General features: G+C 54.3%; 4 protein-coding genes and 1 long non-coding RNA gene across 9 annotated transcripts; 3 read left to right on the top strand and 2 right to left on the bottom strand.

Annotated features, from left to right (window-relative positions):
• Nucleotides 1-710: 710 nt before the first annotated feature.
• Nucleotides 711-2,665, top strand: pfdn1 (prefoldin subunit 1). Of its 2 annotated transcripts, none has more exons than XM_077740447.1 (4): nt 711-834; nt 1,449-1,615; nt 1,712-1,796; nt 2,549-2,665. In XM_077740447.1, exons 1-4 carry the CDS (start codon nt 802-804, stop codon nt 2,627-2,629), a joined length of 366 nt encoding a protein of 121 aa, XP_077596573.1. In that variant the 5' UTR covers nt 711-801; the 3' UTR covers nt 2,630-2,665. The 2 variants fall into 2 exon arrangements, with proteins under 2 accessions (XP_077596573.1, XP_077596572.1); XM_077740446.1 differs by having other exon boundaries at nt 2,546-2,665.
• ttc1 (tetratricopeptide repeat domain 1) lies at nt 2,488-4,799 on the bottom strand. 3 transcript variants are annotated; one of them, XM_077740445.1, is made up of 8 exons: nt 4,497-4,799; nt 4,106-4,370; nt 3,951-4,011; nt 3,498-3,610; nt 3,360-3,396; nt 3,147-3,295; nt 2,951-3,005; nt 2,488-2,826 (listed from the first exon to the last, which is right to left on the bottom strand). In XM_077740445.1, the coding sequence occupies exons 2-8, from the start codon at nt 4,367-4,369 to the stop codon at nt 2,696-2,698; spliced, it is 810 nt and encodes a 269-aa protein (XP_077596571.1). In that variant the 5' UTR covers nt 4,370; nt 4,497-4,799; the 3' UTR covers nt 2,488-2,695. The 3 variants fall into 3 exon arrangements, with proteins under 3 accessions (XP_077596571.1, XP_077596570.1, XP_077596569.1); XM_077740444.1 differs by having other exon boundaries at nt 4,106-4,411; nt 4,497-4,796; XM_077740443.1 differs by having other exon boundaries at nt 4,106-4,795.
• coro6 (coronin 6) lies at nt 4,141-11,307 on the top strand. The gene is made up of 12 exons (XM_077740442.1): nt 4,141-5,791; nt 5,886-6,132; nt 7,391-7,609; nt 8,001-8,123; nt 8,559-8,688; nt 8,766-8,944; nt 9,030-9,149; nt 9,261-9,365; nt 9,551-9,696; nt 9,936-9,993; nt 10,060-10,290; nt 10,729-11,307. Exons 3-12 carry the CDS (start codon nt 7,412-7,414, stop codon nt 10,849-10,851), a joined length of 1,413 nt encoding a protein of 470 aa, XP_077596568.1. The 5' UTR covers nt 4,141-5,791; nt 5,886-6,132; nt 7,391-7,411; the 3' UTR covers nt 10,852-11,307.
• Nucleotides 11,308-11,715: 408 nt separating this feature from the next.
• LOC144212496 (von Willebrand factor A domain-containing protein 7-like) lies at nt 11,716-17,290 on the bottom strand. Its single transcript, XM_077740433.1, has 15 exons — nt 16,722-17,290; nt 15,841-16,113; nt 15,652-15,745; nt 15,354-15,488; nt 14,940-15,126; nt 14,685-14,860; nt 14,475-14,587; nt 14,007-14,123; nt 13,692-13,931; nt 13,474-13,606; nt 13,202-13,366; nt 13,045-13,134; nt 12,650-12,924; nt 12,292-12,588; nt 11,716-12,195 (listed from the first exon to the last, which is right to left on the bottom strand). Exons 1-15 carry the CDS (start codon nt 16,902-16,904, stop codon nt 11,800-11,802), a joined length of 2,874 nt encoding a protein of 957 aa, XP_077596559.1. The 5' UTR covers nt 16,905-17,290; the 3' UTR covers nt 11,716-11,799.
• A 623-nt stretch (nt 17,291-17,913) lies between these two features.
• Nucleotides 17,914-20,120, top strand: LOC144212235 (uncharacterized). 2 transcript variants are annotated; one of them, XR_013329733.1, is made up of 3 exons: nt 17,914-18,004; nt 19,283-19,327; nt 19,800-20,120. It is a non-coding gene; the product is annotated as an uncharacterized LOC144212235 (long non-coding RNA). The 2 variants fall into 2 exon arrangements; XR_013329732.1 differs by having other exon boundaries at nt 17,917-18,004; nt 19,927-20,120.
• The last annotated feature ends 232 nt before the right edge of the window (nt 20,121-20,352 follow it).

Here is a 20,352-nt window from a genome sequence, read left to right as displayed (position 1 = left end):
GCAACAAACAAATTGGCGGGCGGGCGAGCGAGCGGTCGGCAGGTCACCAGCTGGACACGCCGTTCGTCTTTCCCCGCCCTTCTCGCGTGTGCGTCACGTGTCGGGGAGGGTGGGGGGTTAAATATTCAAGGTGGCAAATTTGCGCAAAGGCCACAGCAATCATCTCCAACTCCAGCTTTTTTTTTTTTTTTTTTAAACAAACCTTTCGCGTCACTTATTGACTCGCGCGATTGGGCAGCATTCCGAACAACTTGACGGGGATAGCGTCGCACGGTTCCCGAGAGGGGAATCGGTGGCTGCCCAGTTTGTGTTTTACTTGGTTTACAGCCACAAAAAAACGACGTGAATCAGTGCAACACCGAATTACTTTTGTAAGGCGAGATTGACACAGGTGTACTTGTACTAATGTGACTTTTTCCCCCCAAGGTGTTCGGCCTTCCGAAATAAAAATACACATGGATGGGGGTTGTCGCCGGCTCTTTGAAAGGGGCAAAGGGTGTTTTTATTTCACGCTTGTCGCCGATTAGAACGGGTGCTTGAGCGCAGGCAGGTAATAGCCTCGTGTTGACTAGAAATGTAACTTCATTTGGCTTAGGCGACCTTCGTTTGTGACGAGGACGTTTAGGAAGCGTAGTCGCTTTAAAGGTCACGTGTGCCGAAAGAGTGACGTGCGACAGCAGCCGTAAATGAGTATAGAGACGTTACGCCAGCGCGCCGGAAGTTAATATGGTGACGTTTTACCGGAGCGCCGGAAATTAGTATGGAGACATTACGCCTGCGCGCCCTCGCTCGCTGGAGAGAATGGCGGCGCCCGTCGATCTGGAGCTCAAGAAGGTAATTGAAGCCAAGCGCCAGTCGAATACGATGCCCGTCCGTCGACTTTGACAAAGCACCGAATACGTTGCCCGTCCGTCGACTTTGACAAAGCCCAGCAAGGAGGTCGGGCGACGAATCAATTCGGTCTAGTACAGTTCAGTTCATTCGAGTTCAGTGCCGTCCACCCCAGCCCAGCTGGAGACCTGAGCGGTTCGGTTGGGCATTTTGGGATGGCGGAGCGGGCTCCCCCCTCAGAAGCCTAACTACCGTATTTTGCCGTTTACTATAGCCGGGTATGTTTAACGATTTTTGCTTTTTTTTGAGCCTCCCGATTGTGCGCCATTTAACGTACCCCTGCCGTTTCATATACCCTGGTATGTTAAACGGCAACTCATCTTTTTGGCAAGATTTGTATGGTGTTCACGGTTGGCATAATTCTTGATACTTAAGGTCATTCAAATTCCAAGTCAGACTTTATTCAGCGGTAAGTAGTTTTGACCTGAGCACTAAGTAGTATCAGTCTGCAAAAGGTTGATGCACCCGTCGCGGCATAAAGAGTGCGTAGTGGATCGTACCTTCTTCCCGTATGTGTGCCATTTAATATAGCCACTAAGCCTCGTTTGCTACCGCAGGCCTTCTCGGAACTGCAGGTGAAGATGATCGACACTCAGCAGAAGGTGAAGCTGGCCAACCTGCAGATCGAGCAGCTGACGCACGTGCAGAAGCACGCCAACCTGACACGCGCCGAGATCGACACGCTCGGCGACGACACCCGCATGTACGAGGGTGTCGGGCGCATGTGAGTCTGCTCGCCTGCCTCCATGGGCCAAAAAGCGCGGCTCGCTTGGCCCCCCCAACGACTCGCTCTGCCTCGACTCACATCCCATCCTTTCAGGTTCATCCTGCAGTCCAAAGAAGGCATCACGCAACAGCTCAAGACAAAGCAGAAGACCGCCGAGGAGAAAATCAAAGAACTGGAGGTAGGAATTGTGCCCCGTCCCCCTCTCTCAATCAAAAGAATCCGCAATGAAGTAGGCTTGTTTGCACATTTCCAATGATTATTTGGGGGTGGGGTCAAATGAGAAGATACTAAGCGTTCTAGTCAATGCAATATTTTGGTCAACAACAAGAACCAAAAAAATCCATTTATGCCCCAAACGAGGAACTCGATTCATCCATTTGCTGCGGTCCACGGGACGTCAATCCATTTTAACTGGGATGGATTGGACGTCTAGAGCCGTCAATGGCACAAAAATGAGGATTTGTGGCCCGCTGCTTAAATTGAACGTTTACTGCTGTAATGGCAAGCAATGCTAAGGGGGTGAGGGGGGGGGGCAAGTTTAGTAATACTTGGGGCTGAAACCTTTGTCTTTACTTCAGTGGTTCTTAACCTTGTCGGAGTTACCGAAGCCTCCAGTTTCATATGCGCATCCACCAAACCCTACTACTCAAGTATCCAATAAAATATGATCTCTTTTTTCAAATTCAAGATGTTTAAACTCCTCGCACCACTGATTGGCCAAACGATGTCACGTGATGGTCCGCTGCCAGTGACGGTCAAGTGGGGCACGTTACGGTGCATAGACACGACCGGTGTCCGTGGCAAAGGCTCCGCCCAACTCCCGAGACCGACTGGCCCGACCCCCGGGATTCCTTCCATCCAAACCCCGCTTAAGAAGCACCGCTTTATTGATTGTATTCTTATGTCGTATTTATTTGTGACTCCCAGCAGAAAAAGATCTATCTGGAACGCAGCGTCAAGGAGGCGGAGGACAACATTCGGGAGATGTTGCTGTCCAGGAGAGCTCAGTGAATTGTTGTCGATTAAAGCCACGGATTTGCTCATTGATTGGGACTTCAAAGAGTTTTATTGGCCACATCACGTGCCGTCGGACTTGTTGACAAAGTTGACGGAGTAGGAGCCCGTGTCGGCGTTGCGGTCCACTCGGAAGTTGTTGGTGGACAGGCCGAACGGTCGCAGGACCATGTTGCCCAGCTCCTTCAGTTTGCCTGTGGAGATAGGTCAGTTGGTCCGTGGGGGAAAAAAAAGAAAAAAATCATCCTATCAATCAAATGAAATCTTTTTTTTAATTTTTTTTAAAATGGGGCGGCGCGGCAGGGCTTCCACTCCTACCTAACATTTCCTCCTTCAGCTTCTCGTTCTTGTCGTGGATCTCCTGAGGTAAACGCTGCGGGAAAAGCACATGCCCCAGTTCATTCCAAACTACCCATTCCACCAGCCTTCAATTTAGGGCTAGGGTCTGCAACGCGCCACCAATTGCGTGGGCGCTAATGGCCTTTAGTATATGACGTCGGGTCCCCGGACTCACCGCGCAGGCCCGCTTGGCCGCCTCCAGCTCCGGATCTCGCCTCAGAGCCTCCCCGTAGTCCTCCAGGGCCTTTTCAAGCTGCTCTGTCTGTTCGTAGAGCTCCGCCCTCCTCAACAGCGCCTTGACATAGTCCGGATTCAGCTCCAGCGCTGGCGTCGCACAACGGAGCCGTCAACAAAGGCGCGGGAGGCGCGCGGCGCGGCCGTCACTCACCCTTGGAGCAGTCGGCTATCCCGTCCTCCTTCCTTTCCTGACGCCGGGCGGCCGGCAAAGGGGCGACAGGGCGAGGGCCGCCGTTAGCCGGCGCGTCGGCGGCTTCTCGGGCGGAGTCTGGCGGAGGCGGCGGCTTACCAGGCGGAGTCTGGCCGCCGCTCTGTTGGAGAAGAGGACCGCTCGCTCCGGGGCGAAGCAGCACGGACACAGACGCAGCGCCCGCGTGTAGCTTTGCTCCGCCGCCGACCAATCTGCACAAAGACCAGGCGAGTGTCGTCTACCTTGACCTGGTGTCGTTGGACATTCTAACTCGCTCGACAATTGGCCCGATAAAAAAAAATATAAAAAAAAAGCAGTCGCACCTCCTGGTTGGTTTGTGTGCTGCGCTGAATGCTTACCATTTGTCATGGACCAAGATGGACAAAGCAAAATATGTTGCGGTCAATGAATTGTTCCTTTTCATTTTTAGGGGCTCGTCCAAATGAGCTGACCTTATATCATCATCAGTGGCGGGCGCGCGCGCACGCGCACGCACGCACGCACGCTCACTTCCGAGTCTCTGCAAGTGCTGTCAACTGCGACGCTGCTCACCTCCTTGCTTAAAGTACGAGTTGCCTTCCTCCTTGAGGGCGAGACTGCGCATCCTGCGGCTCTAAAATCAGGTAAACAAAACGCCGTTGTGCTCTGAAGTCAGGAAAACAAAAGGCCGTGGGGCTGCCGGAGCGCGGCCGTATTTTGACTTTTACCTGCTCCTCCTCCTCCGTCAATTCCTCGCCTTCCTCCTCTTCCGCCGGCGCCGCCGCCACCTCTTCGCACTCCCTGATGTCAGAGTCATCATCATCTTCTTCTTCAAAGGTATCCGCGGAGCGTTGTCTCGCCTCGGTCTTCAGCCGCTGGCTGTCCTCGTCTCCGCGATTGGGCTTCTCCAGAGTCTCCTGGCAGTCAAAAAAGTCTTCTCTCTCCAAGGCGTCCTCCTCGTTGTGTTTCACCTCGTCTGCCGGCCCGTTCATGCTGAAACGGTAAAAGAGCGAGCCGACGGCACTCGTCCCTGTCTGAAACAAAAGCTGCTATAGCTCCGAAATTTTACAAAGCGAATGGGAGAAAATACTACGGCCCAGCTGTTATGTTGTCACTTACTTCAAAACAACGCTAGTCTTCGCTGAATGTAGCCATAGAGATCGTATATTACGAGCTAGATAGCCAATGCCCTACGTCAGTCTGTGGCTGTCCGGAGGACAGAGCCGCTTCCAAATGAATATGGTCGAAAGCGTTTTGTTTCTTTCTACTTTGCGTCTTTTGTGAATCATTGCCCCTACTTAATGCGTTTTTTTAAATCCCAAAGTTTTAAATGCGTCCAAAAAAATCAGCCTAGATTTTCAGTGGGGGGGGAAATCGCTTACCACGTAAATTGCCGCAGAACACACCGAATGTCTCGCGACGCAAGATGGCCGCCAGATTGTGACGCCGACGGAGCATCTAGCGCTCTCTACTATATTTATATATATATATAAATATACAACGCCCCCGATTTGAGCGAAGAACCTTCTTCCGGGTTTCTTCTTCGTCTCTTTTATCTTCTTCTATGCTTTTGTTCTTGTACGGCCACGCCGCGGCAGAAAGAAGAATTGGGCTTTTCTCACGGCGTGGGCTGCCAACTCCCTGAGTTGTTGTCGGATTTCAAATGGCTAAAGTTTAAAGAGAAATCCGGAATAATGTGGCCATGATCCAGACCAGACCTGGGGTATCCGGTCCTCGAGGACCGCAGGTTTTTGTCCCATCCAATCTGGCACAGACACTTGAATGAATTCCATTTCTGCTGAAACTCGAGGCACCCTAACCCCATCCACTTATTGCACTTCTAAGATACCAGATTGGCGGATAGGTTTCCTCTTAGAGGTTGGAACCAAAACGCGTAGCCACTGCGGCCGGCCCACGGTGGAATGAATTGCCCAGGTCTGATCCAGCCCGATGATTGATTTTCTTTTTGAAGTCTTCATCTTTTGTACACACTTCAATGGCTGCACTCTCGAAAGTGAATGAACTCTTAACTTGCTTGTCGCTGCACTCATTTTAGATGACCAAACCATCTATGGTCAAAGCGACGACGCCCTAGTAACAGATAATAACCCCGAACGGTAACTTTGACATGGAATCACCACCAATGAGAGGGGCCAAAGAGGTGGGACGCGTCGAAAGCTGGCCGGCAGCCAAAGGAGGGATCTCGGGGATCCTTGGCGGTCCGAACCCCGGCTGCGGAAACTGGCCCACGGGACGTGGAAGGTCACCTCTTTGGTTGAGGAAGAGCCCGAGCTGGCACGTGAGGTTGACAAATATCTGCTCGACTTGGCCGGCCGGGCTCAGCCGTCACCTGTACGCACGGCCCGGCTTCTGGTACCACTCGTCTCGAGTCGGCCGGTGAAGCCAAATGGACGGTAAGTATTGATCACGCAAGCTGGCATTGTGTTTGTTAGACACCCTGACAACACTGAGCCCTTCTTCTTTTTTTATCCTCTTTCCGAACGCCAGCATGCGGCGCGACGCCGTTCCCCGGAGTCACTTCTAAAATAGCCGCTACGCCTGTCCGGCCCTGCCCTGCCCTGCCCTGCCCTGCCCTGCGCTGCCCAGCCCACCCTCGTCTGGTCTCGTCCGGCCCACCGCCGTTCTCGTCCAGCCCTCTGGTTTCTATGGGCGGGGAGGACACACGGCACGGAGCGAGTGCAAGGAGAAGCACGAGCAGCATCCGCTCCAGCGAGGGCCCCAGCCAAAACCCGAGGTGAGCTTCTCTTTTCTGGCCCACCTTTCCCCGCTTGTGTATTTGGGTGTGTGTTTCCCTGCAAAAATACATGTTTGTGTTAAAAGTCAAGGGGGAAGTTATCGCAAAAAAAAAAACCCAAAAAATACCGACAGCCCCGCCCCCAACCCCCCACCGCTTTGACAGAATGTGCCCCTTCATGTTGCGTGCTGCTGATTCCATGGACTATTTAGGACTGGTGGGCTGGGGGCGTGGCCACGCACTCGCATGTCTAAATTAGGAAGGTGACCCCGGCTCACAATGGGGGAGGAGCGGAGCGTCGTGGCCCCGGCTCACAATGGGGGAGGAGCGCAACGTGGCGCCCGGTTACCGGGCTGACCTGACCCTTTTTATTTGTATTCTTATTCAGATATATTTTTTCAAACCACAGACACCCACATTGGTTGGGTACAAACTTGACACCATTGTACATTTATATCTGATATCTGAAATAAACAGCCAAATGTCCGAAAATAGTCGATGAGATAGAGAAAGCGGAGGGCGCGAGTGATCGTTTCACGGCCCGCGTGAGAAATGAACTCCAGAGATAAAAAGGTTCCACGAGCAAAGCACCCGAACCCAAACCCGGACGCGTGGCGCCAGAAGTCACCGTAGATGTAAGGCGCAGATTTACGACATTGTGGCGCTCCCACGTGAACAGAAACAGCGAGCGGAACAAGAAGTCAAAAAAACATTCAAAGTCTAAGACCGACATTTGGTCCGCGGACTTGTCGCGCCAAGGTCACCGCCAGCCGCCGACCGTGGTCTATTAATATCTTCGCTCGTAACGCTAGGATAAGGACTAGAGTCTCTGGAAAGACGCGAGGGCGGCGTGATGTGCTGGGCAGGCAGACGGCTCCAAATGCCCTCCCCCCCAAAACTTTGGCCCGACAAATGCGCGACAGCTATACCCAGAGCGCCGTTTTGATCCCGGCTGGGAAAGATAGCCTGGGCGGGATATACGCTACGCATGTGGGACAGACCAAGCGGGTGGCTAGGTCGCTCGGATGGACTCGTGCACGTTTTAGACAAAGGATAGCGATACCGTTACCGCTAGCCAAAGAGCAGGTGACCAAAGCTGGCCCATTTAGAAGCTGTCAATTGTTCCAGTCCGCTGCGCTCTACCCCACGCCCTCACTTCCGCCGAGTGGACGCACGCGCACGCTTGGTCTCGGCGGGGGGAGCTAGTGACGCCTGGAGATTTGGGAATTGCCGCCGTCACCTTCCTTTTCCTCCGCAGTGTCCGCCCGGCCCGGCAGCCATGAGTCGCAGCATCGTGCGGCAGAGCAAGTTTCGCCACGTCTTCGGCCAGAGCGTCAAAGCCGAGCAGAGCTACGACGACATCCGGGTCTCCAAGGTGACGTGGGACAGTTCCTTCTGCGCCGTCAACCCCAAGTTCCTGGCCGTCATTGTGGAGTCCAGCGGCGGCGGTGCCTTCCTGGTCATTCCCCTGGCCAAGGTGGGTTACCCCCGACCGAGAGCTTTCCCCACCCAGCACTGGCCTCCGGCCGGCCCGCTGCCGTTTGAGAACCCGTACCCGCGCTCCCCAAACTTGTATTCCAGAAAGTGCCGCAGTGGGTGCGGCTTTTGCTTCCAACCCGTCAAGAGGAAAGCTTTCCACCAGTCTGCTAGTTTAGAAGTGCAATCCGCGGATTGCAGTCAGGTGCTTGTTTATCTCAGCGGAAATGTCATTCCTTCAGCTGTCGGTGCCGGACGGGTTGGAACAAAAAGCCAATGATTAAACACACTTTTGTCTTGGATGGGTTGGGACGAAAAGCAGCACCCACAGCGGCCCTCCGGGACCGCCTCGGAGACCTCTGATCTATACCGTCCGCCGCCACGTGACGCAGGTGGGTCGGGTGGACAAGAACTACCCTCTGGTCATCGGACATTCCGGACCCGTCCTGGATATCGATTGGTGTCCCCATGACGACAACGTGTTGGCCAGCGGATCGGAGGACTGCACCGCCATGGTAAGCGAGGCGGCGCTGTATCCGGCCGCGTGGCTTCACTTTCGCTCAAAGCTAACCTCGGCCCGGCACGGTCGCTCGGCGACGCAAAGTGCTTGGCGGTGTGGACCACAAGAGCATTCCCCCACCATCGACCCTTGTGACGATGGAACGTGGAGTTTGCATCCTTAAAAACAAACAGAGAGAGATTGACGGCCAGCGTGGCCGGTTTGGCGGAGCTGGGGGCAACGGCCGATGCCCCGAGAACACCCCCCCGCAGCTGTCCGCTGCCCACAAAGAGACGACCCCGGTCCGATGCGGTTCCCCGTAATCTGCCCTAATCCTGGCGCCGGGGGAATCGCTGGGCCGAGAGACGCCAATCCAACTCCGAGGGCACTTTGGCTGGGCTTGCTTTGACTTTTCATACACCCCCCGCCCCCTTCCCCACGCTCTCCGTAGGTGTGGCAGATTCCCGATCACTCGATGGTCCGCCCCCTCACCGACCCGATCGCAGTACTGGAGGGTCACTCCAAGCGCGTGGGCATCGTCGCCTGGCACCCGACCGCGCACAACGTTCTGCTCACCGCAGGTGCGAAAGCCGCGCCGGCGCGACGGAGAGTCGGCCCCGAGTTGTGTCCTAGCGTGGCTCTGTTGTTCTTTTCTCAGCCAGCGACAACCTGATCATAGTGTGGAACGTGGCAATGGGGGAGCCCCTGGTTTCCATGGACGACCACCCCGACCTCATCTACAGCGTCAGCTGGAACAGGAACGGAAGCTTGTTCTGCACCACCTGCAAGGACCGGCGCCTGCGTGTCTGCGACCCCCGCAAGGCCCAGGTGGTGGCGGTGAGCAGCGTGGCGCTCGTCCGGGTCCGCGGCGGTTTGGGCCTCCGCCCGCCCGACTTTGACGTGGAGCGTGCACGCCCGGCAGGAACGTTTGGCTCCTCACGAGGGCATCCGACCCATGCGAGCCATCTTCACGCGAGACGGCAACATTTTCACCACCGGATTCACCAGGATGAGCCAGAGGGAGCTGGGACTCTGGGACCCGGTATGTGGCGCATGGACCTGAGCATTATTTTGACCCAATTAAAATTGAGCGGCAGTAGCACCAAATGAAATGTACGCCACGCGGGCACAATCATCTTTTGCTCTCCCTCAGACCAATTTTGAGGAGCCCGTCGCAGTGTTGGAGTTGGACACCAGCAACGGCGTTCTGTTACCGTACTACGACCCCGACGCCAACATGGTCTACTTGTGCGGCAAGGTAGCGTCGACGTGCAACCGACCGTCCGTCGGGTGGGCGTACCCACCCGGTCGCGGCGGGCGTACCCACCCGGTCGCGGCGGGCGTACCCACCCGGTCGCGGCGGGCGTACCCACCCGGTCGCGGCGGGCGTACCCACCCGGTCGCGGCGGGCGTACCCACCCTGTGGCCTGCCTGTGCCCGCAGGGCGACAGTAGCATCCGTTACTTTGAGATCACGGAGGAGCCGCCCTACGTGCATTACCTTAACACCTTCAGTAGCAAAGAGCCGCAGCGGGGCATGGGTTTCATGCCCAAGAGGGGAGTGGACGTCAGCAAGTGCGAGATTGCCAGGTGAGGCCCTGCCAGCCGCCCCAAACTTTGTGCTGGCAGAGTTGAGTGAGTAACCTTGACGTTTCTAAGCATCTGCCACTCGTAAATGAAGGTGGGCTGCCGGCAAGATTACCTGAACTGTGACCCTTGCTTTTGCTCCAACTGCAACTTTGCCAAAAGTGACAGTTGGCTTTGCAACATATGACAGAAACACCTGCATGTTTTCAAACTCCATTCCCGTGCCCGCTCTCTACGTGTAGGTTGTACAAGCTTCACGACAAGAAGTGTGAGCCCATCACCATGACCGTGCCCAGAAAAGTAAGTCCCGGCCGACGGGCCCGGCTTGGTGGCAGACGCCCCACCTGACCAAAACTCCTCTGGCAGTCGGATCTTTTCCAAGACGACCTGTACCCGGACACGGCGGGCCCGGACCCGGCCATGGGGCCCGAGGAGTGGCTGGAGGGGCTGGATCAAGACCCCGTGCTGGTCTCCATGAAGGGGGGCTACGTGGCGCCAAAAAGCCGCGAACTCAAGCTCTCTGGAAAAAAGCCTCTGGATTCCAGGCCCGCCGGCCCCCGCCGCAGCGTTTCTGCCTGCGACGCCGCCAGCCTGCCGGTCAGTCCTGCTTCTTTCTCTCCTTCCCTCCTTCCTTCTTTGCCTCACCTCTTCCCTCCCTCCCTCCCCTCCCCTCCCCTCCCTCCCCTCCCTCCCCTCCCTCCCTCCCTCCCTCCCTCCCTCCCTCCCTCCCTCCCTCCCTCCCACTCGTTACCATTTCTCTAAGCCCCCAGCAAAGTCTCAGTCCCGAGCTCCTACGAGCCCAGCCACGTCACGCGACAACTCCTTTCTGCTTTTCACTTTAGCCTGCCTTTTGCAACCAACGGGTGTCCCCTCGGGCTTGGACTTTGACTTCTTTTTTAACTCGCTGCCCTTCCCCACGCTCCTCGCCCCTCTTTCCTCCTCCGTCTTCCCGTTCCCCCCTTTTCCTCTCCCTTCTCTCTCTGCCCCGTCACCTCTATTGGCGTCCTTCCCCCGTCACGGCATCCGCCGGCGCAGCCCCAGTTGCTGGAGAGCCTGCTGGATGAGGTGCGCCACTTGAAGGCCACGGTGTTGTCGCAGGAGAAGAGAATCTGTGACTTGGAGAACAGACTGTCCCAGCACACCAACGGGACGGCCTGAAGGGGGGCCGAGCCCGGCAACCAGAACTTGGGGAAAGGGTACCCGCAGACTTTTGGTGGGCGAGTGCCGCGCGAAGCCGGCGGCGCCGGGCTCTGAAAGAGCGGCCCGCTGGCGACTGTGTGATTGCGAACGCGCCGGACCTTTTAACCGCGGAGACCGACGCTTTTAGCCCCTTTCTTCCAAACGGGGACGAGGGCCGAACGTTTGAAGGACACGCCCAGCCGGCAGAGTTGGCGGCGAGGGACAAACGGCCGCCCGCTTGGAAATTAGAGCGCTACATTAGATTGGAAATGTAACACACTTTACGTTTAGCGGGTCATCTGCTAGTCTGGCGGCCATTTACTAGCACCTGGAAAGACACGGGAGACAAAATGCTTTCCACGTGTGTCCTGCAAAATGAGATTTCCCGTGGAGGGTTTGAGCAGCAATGCCATAATAAAGTCTAGTCTTTTTGTAGTTGGGCTTTCTTTCATGGATACCAACAATTTCCCCACCATTTTATGTGGGGCGTTCCGCTTTGGGCATCACATGGAAACAGCAAGGAATGCAATCTTTCTTTCACTTTGAATACACGGACGGACGGACGGACGCACGCACGCACGCACGTATGTATGGAGGTGAAGGCACCCGTACGTGGTTCCTATTGGTCTGCCATTTAACTATGCGGTGGTACGAAAATGTTTGGGCCACGTGTGGCCGAAGCTCACCGGGAATTCAACGCAGTGCACCCAATCTGATTTAACCCAATTTTACCCCCTTCACTTTGGCCTGCGTGCGTGCGTGCGTGCGTGCGTGGAACGAGCATTCGAGAGCGGATCGCAAAGTAATCTACTTCAGCTAGTCGTTCAAACTGTTTCAGAGCCATAAAGTTGCAGCAGCGGTGTATTTTGAACACAGGCAAGTGGCGTACACGTGGCGCCAGTCGCAAATTGCAATTTCTGCCTAACTTCACCACAGGTTCAGGCGCCGCGTGACTTCGAGCGCCAGGCCGAGCGCCACGTAGTTGAGGCCCCACCGCTCTAGCATGACACGGGCGGCCCCCGAGTTGGCGGTGAAGGCGTCGAAGGAGCACGTGTCCACGTTCCCCACGCGGTCGGCCACAGCCAGCCCCAACTCGGGCGAGTCGCAGGAGGCGTTGTAAGTGGCCAGGATGACGTCGGGGTCGCCGGGGGCCGGCGCCAGGAGCAGCGTGCCGTCGCCTCGTGTCAAGTTGACCCGCTCAACGCCCGTCCCTTGGGGTCCGTCGCTCACGCGCACCGTTAGGTTCCACGAGGCGTCGCTGCTGTTTTGCAAGCAGTTGACAACGGAGAGCAGCTCGCACACGGGAGCCGTGAAGTCGGACACCTGTTGGGACACGGGCAGAGGCTATCCAGCGTACGTTTTTGGTTTTTTTGGCTCTTTTCCTTCCCCGCCCAGAGGGCAAAATGTCGGCCGGCCCACCGGATTGAAGACGGAGATCCTGAGGACGATGTAGTTGATGCCCAGTTCCCCCGGACCTTCCGCCTCGATCACGAGGGTGACGGTGGCGCCCGACGGCGTGTTGAGCGGCACCGAGACCCCGGCCACGCCGCCGGCGCTCACTCCCGGCTCCAGCGCAAGAGACTCGGGACCGTCGGTCACGTAGAGAGGGTCGTTGGTGGTGATTCGGATGGAGACGTTTCCTCCGCCGCCTTCGGCGCTCACAGAGAAAGGCACGGAAAATGGCGACCCGGGAACCAGGATGCTCTCCGCTTGGGCCTAAACGCGGAACACGTCAACCGGCGCTGCCGCCGTATGGTGCGGTCGGTGGGACGCGCACCTCGATGCTTAGATTGGACGCCCGGAAGCTGGTGGGCGACTGCCTTTGAAAAAGAAAGGCATCTCCTCCGCCGCCATTCACTTCCTCTCCTTTCACGCGCACCACAAAAGGCACGGACGGAATCCTGCTAACCCGCACCAGAAAACCTCCGCCGCTCCCCTGCGGCTCCACCAGGCCTTCCACCTCTCGTAAACCGGCGGACTCCACCAGACTGACATTTGTCACCGTGGCCGTGTCGCTCCCCGTCAGGGTCACGAGCAGTGTGGCGTTGGTACCTTCAAAGAAACAGGAGCAAAGTTGCTGACAGTTGCCCTGGCATCGAAGGAGAGAGAGAGAGAGAGAGAGGTACGGGAGAGACAGGACAGGAGAGAGGGAAGAGGAGCGCACGCTCTTACCGGCCGACGGACGCGTGTCCAAAACATCGAATGTGTTCTGCGAGGGTACGTACTCCACAAAATCAAACAGGAAGTCGATAGGACTTTGACCTTTCAAGGATATAATGCAATGTAACACATATTTTTCTCTCTAGGCAGCTGGCATCGGCGCGCTCACCTGTGACCCTCAGGGAATATGGACCGGCGGAAGTGGCTGTGGACGGCACTGTCGCTCGCCACTCGCCCACCTTTTTCTTCAGCTCTAAAGATCGGAAGTTTCCGACCGACCGCGAGGACGCGATTGACGACTCCGCACCCGCCTCGCCGACCGTCACCGTCGAGCCTGCGAAGACGGGAGAGGCGGCGCTGAAAACTGGCTGCGTGGTGGTCAAAAGGGCCAGGCGCTTCCTCTCGCCCCAAGCGCCCTGGACGGCACACCGTTTCCGAGACCTGCGGGATCGGTGAGTACGAGGCGCTCGGGATTTCCCGTGAGGAAGATTCGCACGTTGTTTGTTGTCTGGTCCACCCGGAAGGCAAAGCTTTCGTCCCGTCCCGGATTCCAAGACGCCTGCACCAGTGTCACCTTGGAGAAGGCGGCAAACACCCGGAGTCGGTGGGGCGCCGCAGCCATGCGGCAGAAGCGGAGAAAGAAAGGGGGCTTTTGCTACCACTGAGGAGTTGGATAACTGCCCGATGATCTGGGTGGCTTCCGAGAGTTCTTCCCGTTCCACTTGGATGACCAAACCTCCCGCGGCCTGGGCCAAGTCTCGATACAGCTGAGCGTCCGACGGCGCGATCCCGTTCCCCCGCTGCTGCTGCCGCCGCCGCCGTCGTCGCCGGGCAGGAATCGGGCGTGGGCGCCCTCGCTGTCTGTTCCCCGTTGTAGTTCCTACGAGCAGGAAGTAAACCTGGGTGGAGAAAGAAGTCGTCTCCTGTTTTGATTTGTCTGTCCTTGGAGCGAAGCCACAGCGTCCGCCACGCACCACCGATTGAGTCCGCTCAATGAGAACGATGACGCTGGACTTCAACTGCCTGTCTTTGGCTGCCGCGTCAGTGAAGAGGAAGATGTCTGAGCTCTGAGGGACGTTGCTCAACGCCAACTTGACGGGGAAGAGAAAAATACCGGCCTTGTATTTGACGGGACCTTTGCCCATCGTATTACAAGGGGGCTGCGTTGGCCTCCTCGTCCGCCAAGCCCCACGAGCTGGAGCTCAAAGCTACCGAAACATTTCCACGGGCGCTCCTGCTTCCCTAAAGCCGTACGTGGCCAAGTCCTACCCCGTGGCAAAGGATCAGAGATGACTTCAAAGCTTGTCAAATGGAACCCTTCAACCCCCGTCGACCCCATCCGATCGATTTTGACTGGCCGCTTCCCGTTTTTTATTTATGGAGAAGCCTTTTTGTTCCCCTTTCCCAAGTGACGCAAGGATATTTATGGAAAGCAAATGTACCCGGAGGCCCCCGAGGCTCAATTCCAGGTCGTCTCCTCCACCGCTTGCAGACAGATCTTCAAGCAGATTCTCCAAGACGCCCGCGTCGTCCGTCCTGTTCAGCGGCCCGACGCCTGAAAGGTGTGAAAGGCATTTGTTGTCATTTTCTTTTGCCGGTAGAAGCCTCTTACCAGCTGACACCGCTTTTCGCTCCACTTCCCCAGTGCCCACCCGGATCGTTGAAGGGGACGAGGAGGTAGGAGGAAGGTTCGTTGTCGGTTCCCGCTTGGCCGTCGACCAACAAAGAAGCGGCGTCTCGTACGGCTGCGATAGCATCCGCCATACTCTGCGTGGTGTCGATCACCAAGCACAGAGCCTTCCCCGATCCTCTGGAAATTCCCAACATCCTGACAACGGCAAGAGAAGCTTTACGCTCGGGCCAAAACGTGGGCCCGAACGTAGGTCTCCGCCGAGAGAGCGCCATACCGAAGGAAGGGCACGTCCCCCGCGGCCTCCCGAATGTTCTCGAGCATCTGACTGGTCGCCGCCGTCGCCATGTCGGCCGCCTCCATGTGAAGGAAGCCGTGGTCGGAACCGAAGGTGTCTTTGTTGATCCCGCCGGTGGGTTCCAGACTGCTGGTCTGGTCGATGGCTCCGCCGTGGCTGCACTTTCCTGAATGTGGCAAATCTTACAAGGCTCATCTGCATTGTATGGGGGCCCCCAGCCACCCCCGCCCCTTCATCGGTGAGTGAAACCTTGCGTGCGTGTGCGCGTGTGCTTGTGTGCGTGTGTGCGCGTGCGTGCGTGCGTGCGTGTGCGTGCGTGCGTGCATGCGTGCGTGCGTGTGTGTAAAGTCAATAACCGCATGTATAGATGTTAGGTACTGTGGTGCCATTTACCGTTGGGCTTGGTGGCAGAAATGGGATTGAGGGAGAAATATCCCGAGGTCAAAATCTGCTCCCGAATGATGTCTTCCAGGATGTTGTCGCGGCAGTCGTCACCATCGCAACTGCGGCAGGTGGCCCTGCTCGGGGCTATCGGAAAGGAAAACGTTTTCAAATAGCATGATGGGGCCTAAATCCCCCCGCCAACCCTTTCTCTCTCTCTCTCTCTGTCTGTATCTCTCTGTCTCTCTGTCTCTCTCTCTCTCTCTCTCTCTCTCTCTCTCTCTGTCTCTCATCCCCTCGTCTCGTCTACCTGCGATGTTACCAATGCCGGTGTCGGATTTGATGAGGTTGGGGTTTGGAAATGTATTCCCGAGCTCTACCCAATTGCTGTGGCTGTAGAAATCCTTTAGAGTTCCAGACACGGAAAACAAACGGGGACAAGGGGACGTTGGTTAGGCTTAGCGAATGAAGAATGCGGGCCAAAAGTAGCGGCGAGAACCTGCAAGGGGTGCGAGATGGTTCCCAGGCTTTCCCGGGCGCCTTCAAAGTTGCCTTCCAGCGTGCTGGCCATCACCGTCTGTAGGCCCTGGACGATGATGCTCCGACCGCCGGCGAACGACTCGTCGTCAAAGTGAAAGCTGGAGTTCAGCGCTCTCTGGATGTCCACGCGCACGTTGCGGAGGACGATGGATCGGACGGCCTGCTGGAAGCTCCGAACGGAGCTTTGGGCCCGGCAGGCGACGGCGACGCCCGTGACGGTGAAGGGCTGCGGCTGCGTGCACACAACCCGCTGGCTTTCAGTTTCTCGGACACTTCCTTTTTAGCAGGCGCTATAATTCAGTGGTCTCAAACCGGTTCCACATAGGGCCGCAGTGGGCCCTGGTTTTTGTTCCAACCAATCCTGTGCAGACATTTTAACCAATCAGGTGTCTTTAAAATAAGTAGCACCTGACTCTAAATAACTCTTTGCACTTGCAAAAGGTATCCTTGAAGAGTTGGAATGAAAACCTGCACCCACTGCGGCCCTTTGAGGACCGGTTTGAGACCACTGCGCGGCTTTATATTTGTGGCCACCCTTCCAGGTAGGTTAGGGTTAGCTCGTAGCCCTACCCCTAACAAGGCGGCTCTGTCTTTTTGTTTTTTTCTTTGCTTGTTTTTTTGTCCATGTGCCTTTTTACTTGACGATGTCATTTCAGTTCACGGATGGTTAAAAAATCCCGGGCTATTACAAGTTACAGGTAAGAGTGTACTCGATCACCCCTAACCATAAGTACATTGGTCATCTGCGTCATTTGGACATGGCGTGTGTTTCTGTCATTGTTGCACTAATTGGCCTGGATGGTTTAGCAGCTCATAAAATGGAAAGGAACAAAAAGTTACCGGAAGAGTAAATTGGTTCCCCTCGCTTTCGGCCAGCGCTCGGCACGCCTGTACCGTGACGTTCAAGATGGCTCTCTCTGTGATCTCCAGGTGATCTTGCGAACTTTCTGGCAGAATTCCGAATCCCAGGACTCCAACTTGAAGCAGCAGGATGCTGCAAAATGCCGTTCCAGTGGCTGGCATGCCTTCCTTCCTTGCTCGAGAAAAAAGGCTGAGGTAAATCGGGCTCCCTTCAACTTTGACTTTTGATTGCGTGCTAGCCTCTCTCCTATTCAAGGGATATTATCTCTGCCCGGAAAGAAGCGCCAGTCACCGTCTTTCACGCAAAACCTGTCAAACCCGTTGGGTGGGCTGGCGTCATTTGACGCCACGTTAGGGTGACCGCGTATTGAGCTACACGACGTCGCAAAATAATAGAATGCAAACCGCGATTGGCTTCCCACCAATTCAAGCTGTTTCCTGCCTCTGGCCCGAAGTAAGCAGAGATAGGCTCCAGCACCCCCTGCCACTCTACTGAAGATAACGTGTTTCAGATTTGAGATGATATGAGAGAAAATGAGATCCACTCCGCTCCTCATGTCCAACCTGATTGACTACCTGTATTTGTAGTTGTTTGTTGTCCTCTACTGGCGCTGGTTAGTCAGTGTTTTGTCATGAATGATGGTCTGGTGTGCTGCGGGAAATGATTTGCCAAGAACACATTGTAATATTGTGAGAGAAACTTTAATAATACCAGATTAAAATTGAAATATGATGAATAATGTACTATTGCAAGATTCCAATCTTTCTATGTGTGTGTGTGTGTGTGTGTGTGTGAGAGAGAGAGAGAGAGAGAGAGAGAGAGAGAGAGAGAGAGAGAGAGAGAGAGAGAGTTAGCAAGCAAAACATCTTTTTCTATATTAATTGATTTAAGTGTGTTACTGTCAACTCAATCTTTAAACTCTTCTATTTATAAACAAGCAACCAAAATGTTCGGAGTTTGAGACTATAGAGATAAAATTAAACTCATTAAATGTTTTTCGCTTATCATTGTAATTATACTTGTTTACGAGGGACAATGTTGTGATACTATTTGCACGTTAAATGTTATTAACCTGTATAAATCTCGCGAGAATTTAAATAACTGCATAAAAGTATTTTATTTTGTAAAACGGAAGTCTCCATTTTGAAGGGACGCAATGATGTCACTTCCTTTTTCGCCACGGTCCTCGCAAACGGCACGATGTTAGCGAGCTCCAAATGTTTGTCAGAAGAATTTGGACTGTGTTCGTCCGTAAAAGAACGTGAGTACATTCTATCATAATAACTCTAAAGTTGGCTATTTGTATCTCTGTGTTGTACATGCGCCGCAGTTGCAATGTTGCCCAACTCATGGGCGTTCTAAGTTAGTGTATTGACCACATGGCCGCCATGTCTGGTCGGCGTTTGGCTTTGAAGTATGGTAATTATCTCCTTGCAATTGACTTCTCTCTCTTTATTGCGTTTACTGGGACGTTCTTTCGGCTTTAGTAGCATTTTAACTTGTAACCTTTTTTTGGTAGGCGTGATGGACGTCGAATTTGCCGAAGTACAACTGTTAACTTGTATAAAATATCGCGAGAAACGAAATAGTTCCCGCATTTGAAGGCGGGCGCAATGACGTCACTTCCTTTTTTCGCCATGTGACTCGCAAGCAGCACGATGTTAGCTAGCTCCAAATGTTTGTCGAGCTCCAAATGTTTGTCGGAAGAATTTGGACTGTATCCGTAAAAGGACGTGAGTACATTCTATCATAATTCTAAAGTTGGCTACTTGTATCTCTGTGTTGTTCATGCGCCGTAGTTGCAATGTTGCCCTAATCATGGGCGTAGTAGTTAGTGTGGCCGGCATGGCGTCCATGTCTAGTCGGTGTTTGGCTTTGAAGTATGGTAATTATCTCCTTGCAATTGATTTCTCTCTTTATTGCGTCAAGTGGGACGGTCTTTCGGCTTCAGTAGAATTTTACCTTGTAACCTTTTTTGGTAGGTGTGATTGACGTCGAATTTGCCGAAGTACAACTGTTAACCTGTATAAAATATCGCGAGAAATGAAATAATTCCCGCATTTGAAGGCAATGACGTCACTTCCTTTTTTCGCCATGTGACTCGCAAGCAGCACAATGTTTGTCGAGGTCCAAATGTTTGTCGAGGTCCAAATGTTTGTCGGAAGAATTTGGATTCTGTTCATTCGTAAAAGGACGCGAGTACATTCTATCATAATAATTCTAAAGTTGGCTATTTGTATCTCCGTGTTGTACATGCGCCGCAGTTGCAATGTTGCCCTAATCATGGGCGGAGTAGTTAATGTGTGGCCGACATGGCGTCTTGCTTTCTCGTATCTCGAAATTGGTCTTGTATCTAGAGATAATTATTTGCTCGAAATTTTACTCTTATCTCGAATTGCTCGTATGTCGAGCTACAACTGTATATTGTCAATTTTAAATGATAATATATATTGGTGTGCCTTGTATTTTTTTCAAAGTAAAAAGTACTGCAGCTTTAAATAGTTTGGGAAACACGTTCTAACTCCATACCACTTTACAGGTTCTTCTGGGCGCCAACGCAAGTCGTCTCAAGATGTCGTCTCATGTAAGTTTCTTCTAATTGATTTGACTTTTAATTGACTATAACCCTAACCCTGAAACTAGTTTATTCGTGGGCATGATTGATGAAATAACCCGCAATTGGTCTTGAAACCCAAAATGCCTCCCATACGCTTTGATTTAAAAAGTATTTCCCATTAATATGGTCTCTTCCTGCCATCTTGTGGCTGTTTTGAAAAAGTTCACCATACAATTATTTTCCCGACCAAAAACTCAGCCATCCTCTTTGATTTGAAAATTACTTCCCAGTAATATGATCTCTTGCTGCCATCTTGTGGCCGTCTGGAAAAAGTGCACCCTGCAATTATTTTTTTCCGACCCAAAAACCCTGCAATATTGTCCAGTAATGTGGCGCCCCAAAAGAGGTCACCCCCCACCACACACACACAGTCGGTCATTAAAAGGCTTTCGGTTTATATGTGATAGATGGCACTTTTTTCCCCCATTTTGTCATCCAGAGTGGGACGAGTTGTCGTCAGACAAAGAATTTAAAGACCGGGACGATTCCCGGTAGGCGAGCCGGGAGGCCGTCTATCCGTCTGTTTTCCAGGGAAGTTGGAACCGACATCTCCCCCCTCCCCACAGGTCATTTGCCACTTTGACCAACAAGGTGAACCGAGCCCTGCCTGTCTTCAACAAGGTATTCACCTGGCGCGCCGAGGTCCTCTGGCAGCACGTGGTGAAGCTCCGCGCCCTGGCCGGCCACCTTCCACCAGAAGGCCAAAGTAGCCGGCGTGACGGCCATCGCCGGCCTGGCCCTGGCGCCTTTCACCTTTGGGGCCTCGCTCATCGCCACGGCCGGAGGGGTCAGATCGGCTTCCGCCAGCATCTCGGCCAACGTCAATGTCTTCTCCTCCCCCCGACCGCCGCCTCTTCCCTCTACACCCCCCCTCTCCCTCCTCTTCCCCTCCCCCCTCTCCCTCCTCTTCCCCTCCCCTCCTCTCCCTCCTCTTCCCGTCCCTCCTCTTCTTCCTCTTCCCGTCCCTCCTCTTCTTCCTCTTCCCGTCCCTC

Source organism: Stigmatopora nigra, chromosome 19, assembly GCF_051989575.1.
Source record: "Stigmatopora nigra isolate UIUO_SnigA chromosome 19, RoL_Snig_1.1, whole genome shotgun sequence".
NCBI lineage: Eukaryota > Metazoa > Chordata > Actinopteri > Syngnathiformes > Syngnathidae > Stigmatopora > Stigmatopora nigra.
Note: the sequence above shows the minus strand (reverse complement) of the source record. Positions and strands in the feature narration are given on the sequence as shown.